The sequence below is a fragment of the Pantherophis guttatus genome, chromosome 1 (assembly GCF_059756535.1).
Source record: "Pantherophis guttatus breed Tessera chromosome 1, ASM5975653v1, whole genome shotgun sequence".
Taxonomy (NCBI): domain Eukaryota; kingdom Metazoa; phylum Chordata; class Lepidosauria; order Squamata; family Colubridae; genus Pantherophis; species Pantherophis guttatus.
The window spans coordinates 275,942,814-275,967,745 of record NC_142063.1 but is presented as its reverse complement, the minus strand read 5'-3'; the positions used below and the strand labels follow the sequence as shown (position 1 = coordinate 275,967,745).

General features: G+C 38.5%; 1 protein-coding gene across 1 annotated transcript in view; it reads right to left on the bottom strand.

Moving 5' to 3' along the window:
• The window catches only part of DISC1 (DISC1 scaffold protein), a 159,949-nt gene that overhangs the window by 93,611 nt on the left and 41,406 nt on the right, over window positions 1-24,932 (bottom strand). Inside the window, 4 exon segments of the mRNA XM_060692357.2 lie at window positions 8,796-8,984; window positions 14,101-14,203; window positions 15,658-15,712; window positions 24,380-24,615. Coding sequence (XP_060548340.2) covers window positions 8,796-8,984; window positions 14,101-14,203; window positions 15,658-15,712; window positions 24,380-24,615 — 583 coding nt within the window.

Genomic DNA, 24,932 nt, shown 5'->3' with positions numbered 1-24,932 from the left:
AAGCCCTAGAGGTACTGAAATAAAATCAGAAGGTGGGGTTATGACAGGAGAAAATGGCGAATTCACATGCAATTGGACTTATGGGCTTAATTGCACGTACCGGCTGCTTTGGGATCTTTAAATCATAAACTCAGGCCATACTTATTCAAAAGGAAGTAAAACATTCCAAATATACCACAGGTTTTTTTCCCCCCCTGCAAGGCATACACAGATCAAAGGATAAATATATTTGCTAAGCCACTTCTCTGTGCTTCTTCTGCAAGCTTAGCAGCTGGCAAGGAAAGAAAAAACTAATTAACATACTAATGATGTGCCCCATTTTAAATTCCAGCCCTGATTATTATGTGATTAAATCTCTGCCCTTGACTTCTGCCTCCTTCTATCAGTGTAAGAATAAGATATCTACAACAGAAAAGCAAATTTTGCTCTCTCGGTCCGTTCATCGATTATGTGCCATCGAGTCGTTTTCGACTCTTAGCAACCATGTAGACAGATTTTCTTGAAAAAATCTGTTCCTAACCTGGTATTTCAAATCTCCCAATGCTGCACTTCTTGCTGCTGTAATCAAGTCTTGCTGATTACAAAACTGTTGTAATTTTGCTGCTGTTTGTCCTCTTCTTCTCTTTCCTTTCACTTTTCTCAGCATTAGATCTCCTTCCAAAGAGCTAGATCTTTGCATAACATGTTTGAAATGGGATAATCTGGGCCTGGGCATTTATGCCTTGAATGAGAACACTGGGCTGATTTTTTTTTTTATTTGATTTATATGCCGCCCTTCTCCGGAGACTCAGGGCGGCTTACAATGCGCTAAGCAATAGCCTTCATCCTTTTGTATATTTATACAAAGTCAGCTTATTGCCCCCACAAACTGGGTCCTCAATTTACCTACCTTAGAAAGGATGGAAGGCTGAGTCAACCTTGAGCCTGGCGAGATTCGAACCTGCAGTAATTGCAGGCATCTGGTCTTAATAACAGGGTGCTTTAGACCACTGTACTACCAAGGCTCTTTGATTTGTTCAATGATCCACAGGTTTGGAGGTTTTTTTGTTTTGTTTTGTTTTGTCTTGTCTTTTTTTTTTTTTTTGCTGTCCCCAATATTCTCTGGAGTCTTCTCCATCACCAAAGTTCAAAAGCATCCATATTCTTCCTTTCGTGTTTCTTTAAAATCCAACTTTCACTTCCATAGAATGTCACCGGGAATACCATGGCGTGCACAATTCTGATCTTTGATGTAGAGACCTGCATTTGAATATCTTTTGAATCAGGTAGTACTTTCAAGACTTGCTTTTTACTTTTTAATTTTTTGGAATGATGATGTTTTAATGTTCTATTTTTGTTTTAAAATAAAATTTAAAAAATGATTTCGAAAAAAAAAAAAGACTTGCTTTTTACCCAATAAAATTAACAGAATTAAGTGGAGTTTGAAACCTTTTTCAGTCTTCCTATATTCTTCTCATCACTGCATCTTCGTATTCTGAGGGCATGTAGATCATCTTGATGGTTTACATGCCTTCATGAGTAGCCTTCATGAGTAGCAGTCAACACTGAAGACTACAGGTGTCTCTGGGGACCTCAAAGTATGTGTACTATAAAGCAAAATCTTGCAATTTTGAAATGCTGTAATGGGAAATAATTCTGATGGGATATTGTTTGTCCCAGAAGTGTTATCCTGTTTGTAGCATTGTACTATTAAGTCAGGCTTAGCTCAAATGTCTGCTACTAATCTCCATAGTGCTGAAAATGTCTCCATAGTGCTGAAAATTATGTCTTCATAGTTCTATATATTTTCTTCTTTTCACAAGAATTGTGAAAACCTATTACCTAGGTTTTCTTTTTAAAAAAAAATACTTTGGTTATTCCTTATGCAGGCTGGGAAAAGGAACATTGTAATAAATATAAAAAGTACTTGCAAACATTCTTTTGAAACAACTAAAATGCATTCAGTAATGAACCCATGCACATTTTGTTTTTGATCCTCTGTGGAAAGTTTTTTTTTAATTTACTTTAAGCATTTTTATTTTTTATTTGTTTGCAATTTGGCATATACTTCATAAAATAAAATAACCCATCAGTGGAGTGAGATGCCATCAAAACCAATCTAGGGAACTGCAGGTGATGAAGGCAGTGTCACGGAGAGGATGTTTTAACATCATTCAACAAGACAGTCACTGATGAGTTTGCCTCATCAGTCATCTTATTGGAAAGAGCTTCTGTGCATGCATAGGCATGACTTTGGCAGGACCTCAAAGCAGCTGCATCAAGGATTGGAACATCTCAGCTTCACTTCCAAAAGGGTGCCTCAACTCATGAATGGAGGCTGCTGGGCAAAGCAAGTCAACTCAAGCATAAAAGGTAGCAGGGGCAAACCAAGGTCTTTTGGATGGGACCAGGGTCAGTCCTGATTTATTCTTAACTGAGAGACCACCACAAAATTCTGAGCTGTAGACAAGATTGGGAATTAAATACAAGGCTATGGAAAACATGTATTGGAATGTCATTCCCCGACAGCTTAGATTGATACCTACCCAGGGCCTGGAGAATTTGGCTTTGCCATCTTGCCTACAGATCCTGTAGTGGTAAGGTAGAACCTACTAAATGGCTATGTTGTTAGTAAATTGAATTGCACTCTCACAGATTATGTTCTTACAGTTTTAATAGTTTTTATTGCTTTTAATATGTTTAAATGGATTTTGTTGTATGGTTCTGTTGTGTGTGTGTTTACTCTATGAGAGTCATGCAGCTATATAAATTGAAAAAAAAAACCCACTTCTGCATTTTGGCCAAGAAAACAATGTGGACAGATCCATGTACTCAATGAAAATCAAGCACGATTCAAGGGAGACTTTAACTTAGTCTAAAAATGAAATATTTATATTACAAAATGGAGTAATATTAAAAAATGAATTGTTGGATTATACCTGTATATATTAAATTTTATCTTTCATTACATGGAGAATTCATTCATTATGTGTATACATTACTGGTTGTCTACACTGATCGTAAGAACTATTAAACTATCCCTGTGTCAAAATTAGGATACATGTGCAATTCCATATTGAATAAATTTATAATTAATACTGTGACTTGTATTAAGTGGTTAAACAATCTTTATTAAGATTTGTGAAGCATCTCTAGCCCTCTGAATGTTGGGAAAACTTAACATCCAAACACCTCTTGTCCTGAACCTTTTATTCACATTACACAAAACACAGATGTTCAAACTAGCCCCAGGCAAACTTGAATATGATAGAGGGTGTATACAGATATAATCACATGCTACTACATTTTATTTATTGTTGAGTTGTGTAATTTATCAGCTTTATAAATCTGCTGAAAGGCAGCGTATTTGACTATGTTACAATTTATTAAGGAGAGTTCATTGCTAAACAGGTAGAAAGTAATCATCTCCAAATACTCTGCAACCTCTACAATGGTTCACAGTAGTGCCATATAAATGCTACTCAGGTATAACTTGATTGCAGAAGTAGATTATCTAGGAGTTCAATCCAGAAATAGCCAGCCACATTTGGAAGGCTACAGTTCACCCCTGCCTGATACAAATCAGGGGTGAAATCCAGCAGGTTCTGACAGGTTCTAGAGAACCGGTAGCAGAAATTTTGAGCAGTTCGGAGAACAGGCAAATACCACCTCTGGCTGGCCCCAGAGTGGGGTGGGAATGGAGATTTTGCAATATCCTTCCCCTGCCACGCCCACTAAGCCACGCCCATAGAACCAGTAGTAAAAAAATTTGGATTTCACCACTGATACAAATGAAGGTGTTTGTTTATTAAATTTATATGCCGCCAATGTCACATTGCAAAGCGACTTCTGGTGGCTTACAATTAAAACCATAAATATATTTAAAAACATTAGATGCAAAGATAAAAAACAAAAGCCAAGTGCTGGCATCTTCCCTGTTGACCCGCCAGCCAACCTCCAACATAGGGCACCCCCATCAAGACCCCAAGACAACTGGTGGAGCCAGGTTTTGACGTACTCCCAGAAGGCCAAAAGGGTGGGGGCGGGGCAACTTCATCTCAGGCAGCAAAATATTTCAAAGAGCTGGAGCCATGGCAGAAAAGGTTCTCCTTTTACCACCAGCTGAAATTATTTGACCGACAAGGCCTGCAGCAAACCCTGCTTCCATACTGAGTAGCGCAGTCTGCTGAATTGGGGTGGGAGCAGTAGTGGGTTGCTCCCGGTTCGCAACCGGTAGTAAAAATTCGTAGTTGTTCTGAGAACTGGTAATAACATTGGCTGGCAATGCTCCCGAACCGGTCCCCGGCCCGGTCGCCGCTCACTTACCCCACCCACCTCATCAGAGGCTTTTTTTTTTTTTACTTTTAAAAGCATTTTTTCTACAACCTCCTCAGCCAAAAAAATGTTTTTAAAAGTAAAAAAAAAAAGCCTCTGATGATCCCGCGGCTCAGCTGGGAACGTCAGAGGCTTTTCAAAGCATTTTTTTTCTACAACCTCTTCAGCTGAAGAGGTGGTAAAAAAAAAAAAGCTTTGAAAAGCCTCTGACAATCTCAGCTGAGTTGCCTGATCAGCAGAGGCTTTTCAAAGCATTGTTTTCTGCAACCTCTTAAGGTTGTAGAAAAAATGCTTTTAAAAGTAAAAAAAAAAAGTTGGCCATGCCCACCTAGTCACATAACCCCCCCATCAAGCCACACCCACAAAATAAGCCAAGCCCACAGAACCGGTAGTAAAAAATTTTAGAACCCACCCCTGGGTGGGAGGGATGGTTCCTCAAATAAGCTGATCTCATGCCATGAGGGTTTTAAAGTCGATAATCAGCAAATAAAGGCAAGTATGCATGTTGTTGTGATAACGAACAGTTTGAATTGGACCTGGAGGCAAACTAGTGTACAGGTAGTTCTCAACGTATAACCACAATTGAGCCCAAAATGTATGTTGCTAAGAGAGAAATTCATTAAGTGAGTTATGCATTTTATGACTTTTCTGGCCACGTTTAAGTGAATCACCACAGTTCTTAAATTAGTAACACGGTTGTTAAGTGAATTTGGTTTCCCCATTGACTTTGCTTGTCAGAAGGTCCCAAAAGGGGATCAGATGATTGTCATAAATGTGAGTCAGTTGTCAAGCATCCAAATGTAAATCACATGACCATGGGGATGCTGCCACAGTCATAAGTGTGAAAAATGACCATAAGTCACTTTTTTCAATGCTATTGTAACTTTAAACAGTCACCAAATGAAGGGTTGTAAGTTGAGGACTATCTGTATTATTATGTGAACCATCCTAGTTTATAATATAGAAAGCACCATATATAGAACTAAAATACTACCTTTCAGAAATCTTTTAGCAGATACCTAGAAGCTATCACAGTTATCACAGAGGATATAGCGGCACCTTAAAACAAAAAATGAACAAAAGCAAAGATGTACCAACTCTTTAGAAACCCTTAATAAAGGGGAGAAACTCAAATACTTTGGCCACTTAATGAGAAGGAAGGATTCACTGGAGAAGAGCCTAATGCTGGGAAAGATTGAGGGCAAAAGAAGAATGGGACGACTGAGAATGAGGTGGCTGGATGGAGTCACTGAAGCAGTAGGCGTGAGCTTAAATGGACTCCAGAGGATGGTAGGGGACAGGAAGGCCTGGAGGAATGTTGTCCATGGGGTCGCAATGGATCGGACACGACTTCGCAACTAACAACGACAGCAAATAAAGGGGGAAAAGTATTACAAGAAAGATTCCCATTAAAAGGATTTTAAAGAAAAATAAAACTCAGCTCTGTTAAAATGACATTGGCATATGGTAAGAAGTGTCAGTGTTTACAATCCTGAGGCATGTTTTCACTAAATTTATTGTTATACATTTCATATAATTAGATCAAAAACAAATTACTGTAGCCTAAAGAAAGATGTGCTATAGATGAGAGCAAAAGTGAAAAGGGAGGTGGGGGTGGGGAAGGAAATTACATACTTTAATTATTTATATTGCTTGCAGCATTTTGTGCTCCGCTGCACTTTATTATACAAGGCAACAGATTCAGATTTTTTTTTTTTTTTTGAGAATGGTAAGGAATTCAAGGTTCGTTTTTTTTAAAAAGGACATTTGCAGATGTGTATTCTGCAATTGGTTTATACTCTAATCATCAAAGGATGATGAGAGTTTTTAAAAAGTAAACAATGCCTAGAAAGTCCCACCCAAAATAGTTGTACACAATACCCCGACTTTCAAAACCCATTTGAGAGTGTAATCCTATAGTTTTTAAAATAAGAAACTGAGTTAGTGTATATTTATTTTGGAAATGGTGATATCCTTGAGATCTACCTTTAAGAGCTGTTCGGAAGTCTAGTCAAAAGGAAATTATCAAGAAAAAAATCTGTGGACGGTATGTTTTTGCAGAAATTGCAAAACTTTTTTTTTTATTAGCAAAGATTTAACTAATAGTAACAACAATTCATTAAATTTATAGATCACTTGACTCCCAGCATCTCTGGGCAGTTTACATTTAATGTTTTTTGCAAGCTTAATCTCATTGTTAATCTTAAAACAGTGCTGTTCTTCTACTGTATATATTTAGATTTTAAGCATGGGAAGATTTTATTGTTTCCCTAAAATTGTGTATATAACAATATATACAACTGTATCTACCCACATATTTACATGAAAACTGGAGAAGACTGATTTTGTATTTTGGCACACATATACACTTAACCGCATGTTATCTCTTTTCATAATCAACCAAATAGTCTTTTTTCCTGCAATAATGAACCCCTTTTCCTCAACCTGTGGCTCAGAAAGTCCAAGAATGAAGAATAATTTAATTTGTGGCTTGACTTAAAATGTTGAAGATATCGGAAAGCATGAACCAACCTCTTTGCTTTAGCAGAATTACTGTCCGTGCCACATTTGGCAGTGAACTCTGCTGTATTCCACTCAAAAAAATTCCCTCTAGGCCAGGGGTGTCAAATTTGTGTCATCACAGCGGCATCACCTGACGTATTAGGACTTTTTTTCCCCTTTGCTAAATTAGGCATGGGTGTGACCAGCGCATGACACATCCATCCAGTGGGCCACAAGTTTGACAGCCCTGCTCTAGACTATGCACCAGTCCATGATCTCACAAAATACCAAAATACACAATTGGCATATTTGAATTTGCTGATATCTTGACTGGAAAAATGTAGCATACAATATTTCATTATATGTAATATGGTGTTTAAGAATTTTCTCCTTCAATTAATTTATGAATCCTAATTTTATAACAACTGACTCTGTATCTGGTTTTTTAGTTAAAGAAAAGAACTTTTGTGAACTTATTCTTTTTAATGAAGAAATTATCTCTCTTTGTTATGTCAAATTTTAATTTTTTGTTCATATTAGGATACTTGGATTATTTTATATTTGCAAAATATGGATTTGTTTATAGTTTAAAGCTGAAATATGGGATGTTTACTTGAATGCTGCTATTTGGTGTGATTTTCTTTGGAACTGATATTTGGAATAAAAAATGTTGTATATTAGAACTTGTCTTTTTAAAAAACAAATGGTCTCTTTGTTATGTTAGACTTTACTTTACTTTACTTTACTTTACTTTACTTTACTTTACTTTACTTTACTTTACTTTACTTTACTTTAGTGTTTTTTTTAACACCAAAATACTGAGACTATTCTATGACTTTTAAATGGGGTTTCTTTTTCGTAGGTTTTATGTGTATGTCTCTTTTACCAGGTTCTACCTACGTAAACCAAGATATTATGCAGCCCTAGTTCAGTGAAATCACAATTCACTAGTTTCTGGGCTTTCCCCCCCCCCTTTTTTTCTGGCAGCCAACAGACCCTTTGCTGCCCATTGGGAGACTAAGATAGATCTATTTCGGCCTATTAAGGCCTCATCAGTTAGCCACACCCTCATGTATCCTACCTGTAAAAAAAAAAAAAAAAGCCCAGAAACTAGTGAATTGTGATTTCACTGAACTAGGGCTGCATAATATCTTGGTTTATGTAGGTAGAACCTGGTAAAGAGACATACACATAAAACCAATGAAAAAGAAAGAAAAACAAATATTGTACCTTTACAGGGAGGATACATGAGATGAGGGTGTCGCTAACTGATGAGGCCTTATAAGGCCGAAATAGATCTATCTTAGTCTCCCAATGGGCAGCAAAGGGTCTGCTGGCTGCCAGAAAAAGGAGAAAAAAAAAAGCCCAGAAACTAGTGAATTGTGATTTCACTGAACTAGGGCTGCATAATAACTTGATTTACGTAGGTAGAACCTGGCTAAAGAGACATATATATATATATATAATTGAATTGGAGAAGGCTTTGCTTATTTGATTTCCCTATTGTTAAAAAATGAGTTATTAGATGATGAGTTTTATATTTGTTAATTAAGAGGAGATAAAGAGATTATGAAATTGTTTATACGTTGTGATGCTGGTGGAAAGATCCTTTCTGGAGAGGGTGTTCTTTTTATTTGTTTATTTGTTTATTTGCTTTCTTGCAATCTTTTTTTCTTTCCTTTTTTTTTTTTTTTGTATGACCTTTTATTGTTGTATCTAAAACAAAGAAAGCCACCTCCATATCCAAAGCAAGCAACAACGAAAAACATCACTCATGAATAACAGGGACAGAAGCTGACAGCCCTTAATATGTGGTATACATCAACGCTCCCGGCAGAATTGCTCATCTGAGATCTTTGTTTAAAACATCATATAAATTACATTATTGTTTGTCAAATGAAGCAGAACACTGGATGTCATCCTTGCATAAAAATGGCAGCCCTCTGTCATCCCAACAGCTGGCAAATTGCTCTACTCACCAAATACAACCTCCTCTTGCTCCATTTCTTCCTTCAGTCTCTTGTAGCGTTCTTTCACTCTCTCCAGCTTTTGGATATTTTTGGCATTCAGAGTTGACCATTCATTGAGTAGCCCTTTCAGGCGGTCTCTTTCAGCCATTAGCGATTTAATTTCTTCTGCTAGGTCTTTAGCAGTACAGAAATTACTTCCTGTGCGTCCAAAAGATGAGATTAGGAAGAGTTAAAGACAGGGAAGAAGCAAAACCTTGACGTTTTTAAATAGCCTGTTACAAAAACTAAAAAGCTAACCATTTGTATAGCACATACAAGCTGAGCAATGAGCATATATTTAATGTATTCATTCTTGTTTTTATTTTCTCAAAGTGGTTGACAATCAATTAAAATATAAATATAAACAGTTATTATGGTTGGTTCAGTGGTGAAATCCAAATTTTTTTACTACCGGTTCTGTGGGCGTGGCTTGGTGGGCATGGCTTGTTGAGCGTGGCAGGGGAAGGATACTACAAAATCTCCATTCCCTCCCCACTCCTGGGGGAAGGATATTGCAAAATCTCCATTCCCACCCCACTCTGGGGCCAGCCAGAGGCGGTATTTGCCGGTTCTCCGAACTACTCAAAATTTCCGCTACCGGTTCTCCAATCTGCTCAAAATTTCCGCTACCGGTTCTCCAAACTGCTCAAAATTTCCGCTACCGGTTCTCCAGAACCTGTCAGAACCTGCTGGATTTCACCCCTGGGTTGGTTGCACAATCAGCTAGATGTTTAACCTATTTGGGCATTTTTATTTACCTATCAAGTCCTTCCCAAGGACCTGGGATATGCAAATATTTTTGTTTGATGGTTTAAAAGGAAGGACCTGTTCAACTGCAATACATCATTATTTGATTCAAATACATTAAAAAAGTACATTCTAACATGCTGACTCACGAAACTGGGGAAATTCAGAACACAAACTCTTCATATTAGGAAGGATTATGCCATGATAAGAGAATCCAAATTGAGGTCTAAATCATAATGGGGGTCACTCCTGATGATAGACCTCTCCCTCCATTTATCTTTCTCTCTCCCACTTTCTCTCTCTCTCTGCCAGTGCCACCAGGCAAAAGGTCAGGCATGAAAGACCAGGTCCACACATGAAGGTCCCAATTAAAATGATTTATTGATAAACAGTATATGCATAGGAATCTTCTCGGCTAACAGTAAGCACATGCTTTGGAGATACTGGGATCAGGTGATACAATTATCCAATTAAAAGATTCCTTTTACTCCGATATACTCATATTTCACCTCAAAAATGATCAAAGATGCAGATCATATTACTAGTTTCCATTTCACAATTCTATATGGAGAATATGCTGATGGACCTCAATGTCTACAGATATGGTAAAAATATTAGAATAGAACAAAGGAGACCAGGTTTAATCCTTTATCTGGACATGAAAATTACTTGAGAGTCTTCAAGCAGTTACTATCTCTCACTCCCAGCTATCTTAAAGTACCACTATGCTCAGGAGCACAGGCAGAGTTTTGGTATACCACCTTCAGTTCCTGGAAGAAAGATGGATGCATCTAATGGTTAAAGACTACAATAAGCCTTTTTGACTGATTGATTGACTGAGTTCCATCAAATTGTTTTGATTCCTAAAAACCACATAGATATATTGTCTCCATGATAATCTATCCCTAACATGTAATACAGTGATAACACAATATTTAAAATAATAAATAAATAAACTTAATAAATTAGGAGCACAGTGGCTTGCATGGTTAGGATCAGGGGTGGGTTCTACTTATCTTAACTACCAGTTTGCAATGGGGTCGCCCGCGTGTGCAAGTGAAGTGTTCGCACGCGTTCTTCTGCGCATGCGCAGAAGCGTTCTGATGACGTCGGAGTCGGTGAGCGGAGCCTGCCTCCAGTTTTACTACTGGTTCTATAGAACCGGTTCGAACCGGGGGCAACCCACCACTGGTTAGGATACTAGCTTAACAAGCAGCATGTATGCATTCAGGACCCAAGTGCTGTCATGGAACAGGGTGAGCTGCTATCCTTCACTCTAGTTCCTGCTACGGACAAGAAAGGAACCCCGCCCCCCAGTTGGGCATGCCCTGAGCAATGGTGATGTCAGCAATTAACACTTTCAACCCGGAAGCACCTTGATGCTTCCCACATGAGTGTGATGTGATCTTAATAAATCAATGCATAATTTTATTTTTAATAATGATTTAATAATAAATAGTAAATGCAACACAATAAATCTTAGCCACCATAGTATCTTATCAGGGATGCCAGATATTGCACTGCAATAACATTTGGACAGCCATGGCACAACCCTTCTAAGCTGGACTTAATTTTCTTAACCAAGAAAATCTGTTGCCATCTACTGCTGCATTTATTCCTTCGTTATTCTCAAAATCAAAATTCTGTAATTAGAAGTCGCTCTATTTTGTTTTGAAAGGTCAGGGAGAAGATACTCTCCTCATTATTAAAGTTTTATGCTTACTGAATGATTATTAATTCCCAGAAGGAAACTTAATATCAAAACTTGAAGCGCTGATGAAATACGCCCCATATCCCAGTTAATAATTTATAAGCATTTCTGCCTCTAATATATGCTCTGGAGACAAATCTGCCCTTGTTTGCTTTTCTTATTATTTTACTTTATGGCAGCAAGAAATGTGACTTCAATTCTGAGATGAAATATCAAAAACTCATCAAGAAATTATCATGTCACTCTCTTAAAGTGCCAGCAGTGAACTCCTGACCTCAATCACAGTAACAAAAATTGGCACTTTTTAAAAACCACATGAGGACTCTTTTCTAAACATATCTGCATAAATCTGCCCAGTGATAGAAAACACCAAATGATAAGGGATTCTAATCTTATTTTTTCTAAAGACTAAATAAACATTCTTCTGGGAAACAGTTAATATAATTTAATTAATACAATTCTTTATTTTTCTTGACAGATTTATACTTCATTGAAACCGCACATTGTAATGGTTTCATTGCTTGACTTTCTGGTTTCATCACCTCCATATACTTGTCAGGTCTTATTAAGCAAGCTTTTCCAACACTTGAAATGCAAATGGTTCCCTGAAAAGCTGAGGGGGTGGTAGAGAAATGTTGATAGCGCTCAGAATGATTTTGTTCACTCGTTGAGAATCAGATGGCAAGTTTAGCAAATTTGGTTGGTCACAGACTCAGCATAATGTTAAGATTGGATTTGGTATTTTTATCCACATACTGAGTCCTTCCCAAGGATCTGGGACAGGAAGATGTTGTTTGATGGTATTAAAGGTATCAGGATGAAATATGCTCTTCAATGAAAGCTGCCTTTTGCAAGAGATAGATGGTAATTTTTTCAGTGCCAATGGTATTCAAGTCGTGCTCCAATTCTTTGGGGATTGTACCAGAGGTGGGTTTCAACAAGTTCTGACCAATTCTGGAGAACTGGTAGTGGAAATTTTGAGTAGTTCGGAGAACCGGTAGTAAAAATTCTGACTGGCCCCACCCCCATATATTCTCTGCCTCCTGAGTCCCAGCTGATCAGGAGGAAATGAGGATTTTGCAGTAACCTTCTCCTGGATTGGGGAGGGAATGGAGATTTTACAGTATCCTTCCCATGCCACACCCACCAAGCCATGCCATGCCCACCAAGCCACACCCACAGTACCGGTAGTAAAAAAATTTGAAACCCACCACTGGATTGTACCCAAGACATCTATTACTATTGGTACTGTCTTAGCTTCCTATTTCCATAGTCGCTCTACCTCTGTTTGCATGTCTTTGTATTTTGTAATTTTCTCCAGTTCTATTCTGCTGTCTCAAAGAATTGCAACATCCACTATTCATACTGGAGTCACTGAAGCAGTAGGCGTGAGCTTAAATGGACTCCAAAGGATGGTAGAAGACAGGAAGGCCTGGAGGAACGTTGTCCATGGGGTCGTGATGGGTCAGATACGACTTTGCAACTAACAACAACAACTATTCATACTTTTTTAATCTTTCTTATCAACAGCTATTAATATGTTATATGTCAGTTGCCTGATTGAATTCTAAAGTCCCAGGGCACTTAAAAGTTTTCATTTTCTATTACTTTGTTTGTTTTGTGGTCCTACTACTTCTTGCTTGCAAGCAAATGGTATTTCTTGCTGATATTTCCAATGCATCATTTTTGCTACTTTGTCATGCTGTTGTTTGTAGTCAGTCTGTGTTCAGGCAGTGCATATTAACACTATTTTTGCTTTCCTTTGCCACAGTCATTGTACTTCTATTTCTACTTACAGATTTTTATATTTTGTAATTTTTTCTGATTCTTCCTCATCTGTTCTGCTACATCCACGTGCTACAAAGTTCACTATCCAGACTTTTTTTGTCTTTCTTAACATCAATTATTTAGTCTGGGATGTTACGTTATTATTATTTCTAAAACCCAACTGAATTAGTTTTTTCTGAAATAATGCTGTTGCATTTTAGTGGAACAGAGAAAATATTGTTTTTTGGAATTTCCACTAGACTTGGTATGTTAAGAAATAAGTAGCATTGGCCTAATCTCACGCTACCACAGTGACTGAGTCCCTGGTTTGGGAAGGATATAAATGCTCATATCCTTCCATGTTCCTCTTTTGACTTCTGAGCCTGGCTAGTAGAAAAACTCCCAACTAACAAAGGGAATTTCTAAGAGGAAAAATAACTTGGACACCTTTTCAGTCAATCCCATTTCAGTCAGTGTGTCTTTGAGTTAAAATGTGCTATAATGGACATGTCTATGTCTTTAAAAAGATATTATAAAGAGGGGCTAGTTAAGAGGGTTTTTTTGCATATACCGTATGAATTTATGTAATAAATTTATAAGCCACCTCAGTCAGTGAAACCTATCTAAGATGATGTGTAACCAATTAATAAACACATTTAAAAATCAAATGCATACCAAATAAACTGTGAGATTACCAAAACTACATTAAAAACCATAAATATAAAGGCTACAGATAAAAGAAAGAGAGAGAGAGAGAGGAGAGAGAGGTAAACAGTCAGATCTTCTGAAGGTGAATAATATCTTCATTGCAATAGTAGCATTTATGATCTAAAGAAGGAGAAACTGTCAAGTCTTCTGTTCCACAGAGAAGTGCAATTTAAATCACATACATCTTAATCCTTGCATCCTTTATTTTCATTTACCAAAAAAAAAAAAAAAGCCCATGGTGACTTAAAGAATTTGTTCCTGACTTCTTTAAGAATTTTAGTTCTAGTGAAGGATTCTCTATCATGAAACATTTTGGCATCTTTCTATTCCATCAATAATTACCTGATGCAGCAAGCATTTTCGTTTCAAGAAGAGCTGGAAGTTGAATATCAATGTGTCTCACTTTTTTCCTTAACGTACTGCAGAGCCTCTGACTAGTACATACCTATATGGAGACAGGCAGCCTTGATATGAATTTCATTCATATAAAAGTATAAGGAAATACAAAGGCATGTCAGGTTGTCTTGGTTACAAGACATGAATCATTTCAATAGGACAATCAAGAGGAATTGAAAATAATATGCAACTTTGCTGCAAATCGTTTACCCCACAGTGGGTACAGCTTTCCAACATAAACAGCACTTCTATTAGCAACAGGCAAAGCAGAGAAAAAAATAATCACAAAGAAAGCAGAGGACCAGATATTGTGGGATCATATTTCAAACAAAAGGCCAAAACTGGCAAATCACAGCAAATGTCTGAACTTTCTGCAAATATCTTGTTAATTGTCAGTAACCACTGAATGGAATGTGTTGGACTTCAGATCCAAAGTCAAAAAGGCACTTCGGAAAAGCCATTGATGTGCTCCAACAAGCAATACCTTAATTTCAGATGCCTAATTTCCTAGCATCACATAGTTACTATGCAAATCAGAAAGCCTTTTCAGAAGGCCCTTTCAGGTACACATCTAATCCTGCTCCTATAGGCATGAATTCAAAGCATGCGGCATCCCTGCTTTTTGAAAATCAAAATAGGTAAAAGGCTTGAACCAGATGAGCAGGTTAGCCTATTCTTTCCTTTCATGCCATGATGGAACCACTGGAATAGTGTCTCGCTCCAAGACATGTTGGGCAAAGCTATGACAGCTTATAGTTCTTAAAATAGAATCCATATTTCTCATTAGTGCAAATCTTTGTTGATCAAGAAGGCAGCTAAATTCAGATGGCCCCGAGGAAGTTGTATAAAGTGCTTTTGTAGTTTAAAATAACTGCAAGTAAGTGGCTCAGTGCTTATCAGTTTGAAATTAAAATGCAGCCACCCAAAATAAGACAAGGAGTAATATTGGAATTACAGACTTGACCGAACAAATGGCCTTTTAAAAGAAGAACAAGACTGCGGCTCTCTGTATCCCAGGGTGATATGTTCCTAACATGGGGCTTGTGACAAAGAAAGTGTACTTCTGAATCCTCACTCCTTTCAATTCATGAAGGGTGGAGAACCTCAGCAGCCTGTCTCAGATTAAGATGAGACCAGCAAGGAGAGAAAGTCCAAGTGCCAAGGAATGTGGGTTTTCACAGGTTAAAACCAGAATCTTGGACTGGACCTGAAATCTGGCTGACAACCATCGCAATGACCCAAAGACATGTATAATGTACTGGACCCTTCCCATTGGTAGATGTGTGGTTGCATTTTATTATCGATTGCAGCTTACTCAATCGTTTTCAAGGGCAGCCCAATGTAAAACAGGTTGCAGTAATTTAAATTCAAGATCACCAAATTTGATATTCAACAATAAGGACCTGCTAGGCCTTGCTTAAGGCAGATTGGTGTTTTTCACTGATGTACTGTAACTCACTGATTCATTAGTATTGGGGAAAATAACAGTTTCATTGTACTTACTTCAGCAGCCGTTTCTGTCATAGATATGTTAAGGGACTGTATTTTTTCTTGAAGCCTAGAAATAACAAATTAGTATTAAAATCTGATATCATTTGTTAATCCATCAGACCCATATTCAGAAGCACCACCAACTTCAGCTAAACTTATTAAAATGTAACAAGTGCATCTGATTACCGGCAACCTTAAAAACTTGACATTATTGACAATGTTCTTATTTTAGTCACTGCAAATCTGGCTACTTTCCAGTAGAGCAAGGATAACAAGCAGGCCCTCAGACCATAGAGATTGCAAGATTCAGAGTCAGAAGCTGATGAACCAGCTACATCTATACCTGTTCAGCCTTCACACACGTCATAGCAGGGGTGAAATTAGTTTACCATATTTTTTGAAGTATAAAACAAACCTTTTTCCCCCCAAAAAGAGGGTGAAATACTCTTATACTCAGAATGTAGCCCCTCCCAGCCTCACAAACGGAGATCTCAGAGGCTGAAAGAAGCTTCTGAAAAAAGCTTCAGAAAAAAAGCCTCCAAACAGAGCTTCAGAAAAAAAGCCTTTTTTTCTGACGCTCTGTTTCGGAGGCTTTCAGAGGCAGAAAAAAAAGCAAGGCACAGAGCTCACAACCAACGAACCTTTTTGCTAAAATTCACCTCTGGGAACAGCTGATTGGGAGTATTCCAGGAGGCCAATCCACCCACCAATCAGCTTTTTTCTTATTTTCCTCCCCAAAAACTAAGGTGCATCTTATACTCCAGTGTGCCTTATACTCCAAAAAATACAGTACCTTCCCTACTGGTTCACTTCACTCGTGCGCACCATCGTCTGCACATGTGCAAAGTCTTCTGAATTATGTGCAGAGGTTTAAAATCATCGCAAAAAAGTGAAGTCATGAGGTCCACATGGGTGGGCGGAGCCTACCCGCAGCCACCGCTACCGGTTCACCCGAGCCGAATAGAACCGGGTGAATTTCACCTCTGGTCCTTAGCCACAAAGCCCCTCTCTGGTCTCTCCTCAACAAGACACTCCTGATTGTGAGCTTCTGCTGCCCCAGGAACCCAATCAGTAGTGATCAAGTTACCGCTTATCAGGTGATTGATGGGCTGGTAGAGTTAAGACTATTTTGTTTTTTGTCATTAATGTCAGCAAAAAAATGGGGATGACTTTCTCATTAGTCAGGCCGATCACATTGTCAACAGGAAAAGTCTCCCCAGTAATAAGTGTTGTGCTTTTTCTGATCAGGTGATATGGCAGCCCTTTGATTGCAGCTTGCCTACCAAGAAGGTAGCCTTGCAAGGTACTTCAAGCAAGAAGCCCACCAAGAAATATTAGCTCTAACTTTATTGTAAGGTTGAACTACTGTAACAGATCCTTGCAAGTCTGTCTCCCCTCTTGCTTCTATAATCCAAGAAGCCAATTTGGTCTAGTGGTTAAGTCAGTAGGCTAGAAAATGGGAGAGCACGAATTCAAATCCCACCTTAGTCATGAAAGCCAACTGGGTGACTTGGGCTAGTCACACTGTCTCAGCCCAACTCATCACACAGGGTTGTTATTGTGGGGAAAAACAGGAGGAGGAAAATGTGCTGGAGATGTTCATCACCTTGAGATATTTATAAAAATAATAAAAGAGAGATACAAAGAAAGAAAGAAACTAGGGAGGGACCCTTCTGAGATGTTTGCCATGTGTACATTCCTTCTGTGGGCTCAGCTGCCTCTTTGATGACTATTGTCTAGTCTGTGGTTCTTCCTCCTACTTCCCAGGGTCAATCCATTACCATTACAGATAGAAAATCATTTGATAACCTCTTCTGCTGTTTCAAGCTCTTTAAAGGAAAATGAGGATAAAAAGGTAATAAGAATCAAAGCTTTGGCACAGTAAGGGGCAAATCTAGAAAACAGCAATTTTGCTGATCCCTGATCACAGGTTAGTATATGATCCATCCTGTCCTTCCTAATTTTTCCCCAACATAGAGTCACTAAAAATCGTATCAACCAACTTTCAAATAATACCGTGGAGAAATAACACCAGGGGGGAGGAAAAGAAAGCAAGAGTGTAGGAAACATCATACCTCTTTTTCCTCCCACTCACACTCACCATCAGTGTAGATGACCAGCCTGAGCCCAAGGGAGGGGTCAAATACATCATCAGTTTCAAGTCCCTTCATGCCCCCAAGAAATCTAAGTGCAGCCCATCTTGAATTCCATTGACTCTTATTTACCACCAATTTGTTTGGACTGTTAGTAGTTCAGATTTTTGTAGAGAACTTAACTTGCAATAAACCTTTATATTCATTTAAACTGTCTGGATTTCCTTATTTCCTTGGCATTTGATGGTCAGGCTTTTTTAGAGCTGCTCCGGAGTGAAAATGATACTTTTCCATGCACAGGTTCTTCTTAACAAGATTTATTGAGATGAATAGAATGAGGTTATAAGGATTCCAGCAACTAAATTATTTTCTATTTAGAATTAATATATTTCCTTTAATATATTGAGCCGAGGTGGCGCAGTGGTTAGAGTGCAGTACTGCAGCTACTTCAGCTGACTGCTAGTTCAGCAGATCAGCGGATCAAATCTCACCGGCTCAAGGTTGACTCAGCCTTCCATCCTTCCGAGGTGGGTAAAATGAGGACCCATATTGTTGCGGGCAACTCTGTAAACCACTTTAAGAGGGCTATAAAGCACTGTAAAGCGGTATATAAGTAAGTGCTATTGCTATTGCTATATTAATATATTATGATACAGACTTTTAGATTTTGTTTTAAGATTTCTCGTAATCCAGCAAAGAGGCTTTCTCCATAATGGTAACAGGGAAGCTTGCTGTTTGCAGCAAGTTGCTTCAAATTTTTATCAATCTGGAAACTAATTCTTCCATACAGCATACTAAATAAAGCAACTATAAGCTATTGGGAAATGGGAAAAGACTGATGAGGATTGAAAAAAAAGAACTGGACTTTGCTTATCAAGGAACTCCAAAATGAGAATGAAGACACTTGACTCTACCAAAGACTTGAAATCTTTCGCCAAATGTCATTAAAAGGCATGACCTTCAAAACAGATCTAATCCAACTCCTTTGAAAGAGGACAAATTCAATACTCCAGGGGATTTCTCTTTGCTGAAAGTTACATCAATGAAAAGTATATAGCAAAATTCTATTAAGAGTGAAATGGTTTCTTTGCCCTTCAGCATCACAACATGAATCCATCAGGGCATCTAATAATTCCTTAAGCGCTTGCAGTTTCTACCTGTGAATTTTCTCTCTGTATTTTCTCATCGGCTTGGGGCCGTTGATCTTGCCACTGCGATCTTGCAAGATCCGGCCATGAGCGGTGTGTAAGGGGGGGGGTTAACGTCTCTTATTGTATATTGTTCATATTGTCTTTGTTGTAAGCCACCCAGAGTCCTCGGAGAGTTGGGCAGCATAGAAATACAAAAAATAAATCTATCTATCTATCTATCTATCTATCTATCTATCTATCTTTTAGCAAGCAAACTGTTTAACTATAATATCACTTGGTTTATTTTGTACTTTACTGGTTAAACAGCAATGGGATTTATTGGATAAATTGTATCTTGTGAATAAGCAGAAAACACCCTAGATCCATGATGGCGAACCTATGGCACCCGTGCCACAGGTGGCACGCAGCGCCCTCTCTGTGGGCATGCGAGCCATTGCCCCAGTTCAGCTCTGCTGCACATGCGCGAGCGCCTCCCGTCTGCCAACTGGTCATTGGGTCTCTGCTGCACATGCGCGGGAGGTGGGGCATGTGCAGGGGGCGGGCATGCATGCGCAGGGGCAGGGTGTGTGCATGTGGGGGTGCGTGCATGCACAGGGGGGAGGGTACATGTAGGGGTGTGGCACATGCGGGGGCCGCACACATGCACGGGGGCAGGGTGCATTGATGGGGGCCATGCATGCATTGCATTTTGGGGGTTCGGGCGCGTGCACGCATTCACATACACACGAGCTTTGGGCACTCAATCCGGAAAAGGTTAGCCATCACTGCACTAGATTCAATACTGGAGTATTCACTTTTGCTACCAATTACTACTATATAACTTAAGGAATAGCTTTTTAAGGTATTGCTGTTGTTGCTATATTAGATAAACCCTTCTCAGGTGCTGTTTAGAAGAATCATGAACCCTAGGTCTTCACCCAGGCTTTGGGCAAGCAACAATTTGATCCCTGGCTTCACTGCGCTTGCCATCTTTTATCTTCACCTTTTATTGATTGTATTGTATTGCCTTTTTTTTTATTTTGAAAGCCACCCAGAGTCATTGAGAGTTGGGCAGCATATAAGTCTAATACATTATTAAATTAAATAATGCATTACGATGAGGGTGATGAAGAAGAAGAAGAAGAAGAAGAGGAAGAGGAAGAGGAAGAGGAAGAAGAAGAAGAAGAAGAAGAAGAAGAAGAAGAAGAAGAAGAAGAAGAAGAAGAAGAAGAAGAAGAAGAAGAAGAAGAAGAAGAAGAAGAAGAAGAAGAAGAAGAAGAATATCATTTTGATTCTATGAGGAGATGAAGTGAAAAGTAATAAAAATGTATTTGGATTCCTAAATTTAAGCAAGGATCTGTGAATCTTGTCTGGTTTTCTAGATAAATTATGAATAGAGATGAAAAGATATTGTATTCCATGTTTCAGACTTCAGTAATCACATGAGCACGTTAAAAGATGCTGAGAGCACAAGAAATGTCTCTTGGGCGCTTCAATGTGAAGCATTCATATTGCTCCCAGGAATATGGGCTCTGTACTCATTTGACTCCAGACTTCCCTCTTTGTTTGGCAATTGAAGCCATGTGCTTCCTCCTGCCTTTCAGGAGGAAAAACACATGGAATTTTCCTCTTGAAGCATTGGACCTCTGTCACTTATTGGATGAATCTTCTCCTGCCCTAACAGAATAAGATGCTTTGTATCTCACTAGCTCCTTACTACTTAATTGATCAGTACAAGGAGCAGTTTGGTGGTTTAGTATCCCTTTGCAAGCACTAATGTTTTTTTTTTCAATGCACCAAATAAAAGCACTGAATGTCAAAGAGGCATGGGGAACTAGGGGAAAACCATCTGTCATGTTCTTCTACAGGTTGCATGGATCAACTGATGTGGGATATCAAGTAACAGTGAGAATATCACTGCTGGGTTTTGAATGGTTCCACAGGATTTCAAGTGTGCAAATGACAGCTTATGGAAATAACCTTTGAATTCCCAGGACCTAATTACCAAAAAGTCTCTGATATGAAGCGTAAAAGGGTCCAAAATAAAATTAAAAGTGGAAATAATAGTTTGCATATTTTAGTCAAATCTATGGGTATTCCTGATTGTAAGAGCCTTTTCTCTTACTCTTGTTCGGAGCTGGATGGTTTTCTCTAGAAAATTTGCCTGGATTTAAATACTTGTGGCTATTAAATTGATACAGGATTTGCAGAGAATATTTTTCTTAGGTCTTGTGCATATTGTGTTGTTTGAAGATACTATGGGAAGTATCCATGTTGGTCTAGTTATTTCACAGTGTGATAAATCAGGTATGTAAGTCATATATCAAAGTCATTAAATCCAACTAAAAATAGAGCATCCAACAATTGAACAAACGGAGCTGGGGGGGGCAGGGGGCTTAAAGACACTTAATAGTGTACTACTTGATGGAGAATGCAGTGTCTTCAAAGGAAAAGCAGAACAGTCAACATTACTGTGCTTCAACATGAATTAGCAAAAAAACAGAAATAAGCACATCTCAAGGACAAGTTAATAGAAAAGGCAACAGCAAAGCTCTATTAAACCAAAGAGAGTGATGACAGCAAGCTATCAAGGAAAACAATTGCCAAAGAGCTCCTGCAGAAAAAGAAAGCTACAAAAAAAATCGAATACAGCTCTAACTAACTGTCCCAAATGTCACCTGAATATTCCAAACATATAAATGACCAAGCAATGTTTGGATTAGAAATATTACTGCAATTCTAGCAGTATGGAGAAGACATTCCTTTCTTGTTTGGAGCTTATTATCCTCCAAAATATGAAACCTAAGGCATAAAAAATATAACTCAAAGTGTTCGGATGGGCCAAACATCATATCTCCATACACTTCAGGTACAAAATCTACATACAATATATGACATTGGAATAAAAAGGAGGTTGTGGGAAGGGTTCCAATAGAATTTCATTTTCAGATGTTTCTAGCAGGACTACCAGATTCTGTAGCAGCTTTGTTCCCTATGCCAGGGGTCTCCAAACTTGGCAACTTTAAGACTTGTGGACTTCAACTACCAGCTTTGCTGGCTGAGGAATTCTGGGGGTTGAAGTCCACAAGTCTTAAAGTTGCCAAGGTTGGAGACCCCTGCCCTATGCCATCTGTCTGGTAAACTCGCAACATCTGGGGTTTTTTGCCATGTACACTTATACATACAAACCAGACTGCGTTGGTTCTCTGTGTCATTTTTTAAAAATTTGATTTATATGCCGCTCTTCTCTGAAGACTCAGGGCGGCTTACAATGCGTTAAGCAATAGCCTTCATACTTTTATATATTTATACAAAGTCAGCTTATTGCCCCCACAATCTGGGTCCTCATTTTACCTACCTTAGAAAGGATGGAAGGCTGAGTCAACCTTGAGCCTGGTGAGATTTGAACTAGCAATAATTGCAGGCAGCTAATGTTAATAACAGTGCTTTAGTCTGCTGCGCTACCAGAGCTCATATAATATATGTGGGTATTTATTTATTTATTTATTTATTTATTTATTTATTTATTTATTTATATTTTTGACATGTTTATGTAGTGTATACTGGAGGTGGTGATCCTTTGAGAACTGTATGCCATGAAATTTCATTTTAATGTATTAGTATAGCCGATTAGTGTAGATTGAAAGTGACAATAAAATTATTCGAAGTCTATTTGAAGTGTCTAAGTCTATAATATTTATTTATTGAATTTCTCTGTGCTCATTCTGTAACTCTGGACAGTTTTACCAGGTGCTTTGTGTGTGCAGCACAATTAGGAGTAAAGTGAAGTAACAATACCTTCCTCAATACACATAATGTATGGGCCATTTCAAAATTAAACCAAATCTTCTCAACCACAAGAAGATTGCACAGTGCAGGAAGCCATGTTAAGATTGCACTCTCATTCCAAAGACACAGAATAATCGATTTATGCTATAGGAAAACATATTCTAATTGCATGTTTCTTTTTAAAAAAACACTTTTTAAAAATGTAAGTAGTCTTGTTTTAACAACAATAATTGCAATTGGAATTTCTATTGCTGAGTGATGAAGTCATAAAATGTGAGGTCAAGTGACTGCATTGCTTAGTGACAGCAATCCTGGCAGTTCCCATTGCCATCATTAAGCAAGAATCAATATCGTTAAGTGAGAACCTCCTTGTAACTTCCTGCTGGCTTCCAGAAAATAAAGTCAATGGAAAAGCCATTCACGAACAGGCAGTTCGCAAGCAGGGCAGCAGTCAGATAAATGGCTGTGCAGTACAATGCAAACATGTGGGACTTAGCGTGACTGCCGCCAGATGAGGGATGATATACAGGTGGCTGCCTCTTTGTGATCTCATACTCCATAGCCAGGATCTTTGGGGGGGAAAGCCACTAGAGTGCAAGCAACTTAAAGGAGCCTCTTGCAACAGTCCCTGCCAGCTTCCTCATTGAATTTGCTTATAGCAATAGCATTTAGACTTACTGTATTTTTCAGAGTATAAGATGCACCTTCCCCCCCCACCCAAAAAAAAAGCGGGTGAAAATCTGGGTGCGTCTTATACTCTGAATGTAGCCCCACCCAGCCTCTCAAACAGAGCTTTCAGAGGCTGAAAAAAGCCTCTGAAATGGAGCTTCAGAAAAAAAGCCTCCGAAACGAAGCTTCAGAAAAAAAGCCTCTGAAATACTCCGGTGCATCTTATACTCCAAAAAATATGGTATATACTTCTTCACAGTGCTTTACAACCCTCTCTAAGCGGTTTACAGAGTCAGCCTATTGCCCCTAACAATCTGGGTCCTCATTTTACTGACCTCGGAAGGATGGAAGGTTGAGTCAATCTTCAGTTGGTCAGGATCGAACTGCTGGCAGTCGGCTGAATTAGCCTGCAATACTGCATTCTAACCGCTGTGCCACCATGGCTTATGGAAAACTGGCAAGGAAAGGTCGCAAATGGCATGACCACAGGATGCTTGCATCGTAAGTGCAAGCTGGTTGCCAAGCACCCAGATCACAATGATGTGACTACAGGCCTGCTGGGATGGCTGGAATTTTGAGGACCGATCATAAGTACCACTCCTTCAGCTTTGTTTTAATTTTCACTGAATGAGAAGTCATTAACAAAGAGCAGTTTGATGATAGAGACAGTTTCCCAAAGTGGTGGTAGGCAAGTTTTCATTCTATGGGTTTAAGAGAAGACTAGACAAACATTTATCTGGAATAATTTAATCTGGGTTACAATACTGAACAGGGGATTTGGTTCATTGGCCTAAGAGGCCCTTCTAACACTAGAATTCTAATATTCTAATAAATGAATGATTTCATGGGGCTATCATTAAAGGAAATTCAAATCCAAATAAAACATTACTGATACATACAGCAATTTTCTAAGAACTGGGATATAAAATTAAAGACTATATTTCTTAATATATGTTTCTTCATTAAATGTAGAATAATACAATGAAAAATAAGAGGCAAAGGTATAAAGCAGATTTTCATTTTTAAAAAACAAATAATCCACGAAATGAATACCTTTTGACAGATTCTGGAAATTCCAACCTGTATGGAATTTTATGGGAGGCCACCAAAATATCAGCCAAGGCTTTGCCAATTGTCTGCAGTTCTTCGAGTGACACCCAGCTGAGCAAAGTAGACAGTTCATAATCTTGCTCTTGAATATGGCGGTCTTGTTCTTGAATTTCTATCCTTAACTCTTGATCTTTAGCTTCCAGAACAACCAGCTTTGCTCTTAGAACTTCAATTTCTTTCTGCACAGAGATGGAATATAGTGTATACTGTCAACATATTTTCCTTTTCGAAGGCAAGACAAGAAATAACAAATGGAAACTAATCAAGGAGAGAAGCAACCTAGAACTAAGTAGAGACTTGTTAACAGTGAGGACAATTAACCAGTGGGACAGCTTGCCTTGTAGATGCTTCATCACTGGAGGTTTTTAAGAAAATACTGGACAGCCACTTATATGAAATGGTATAGGGTTTCCTGTTTGATCAGGTGGTTGGACTAGAAGACCTCCAAGGCCCCTTTCAGCTCTATTTTGATTTATTGTATATCTTTATCAAGGAA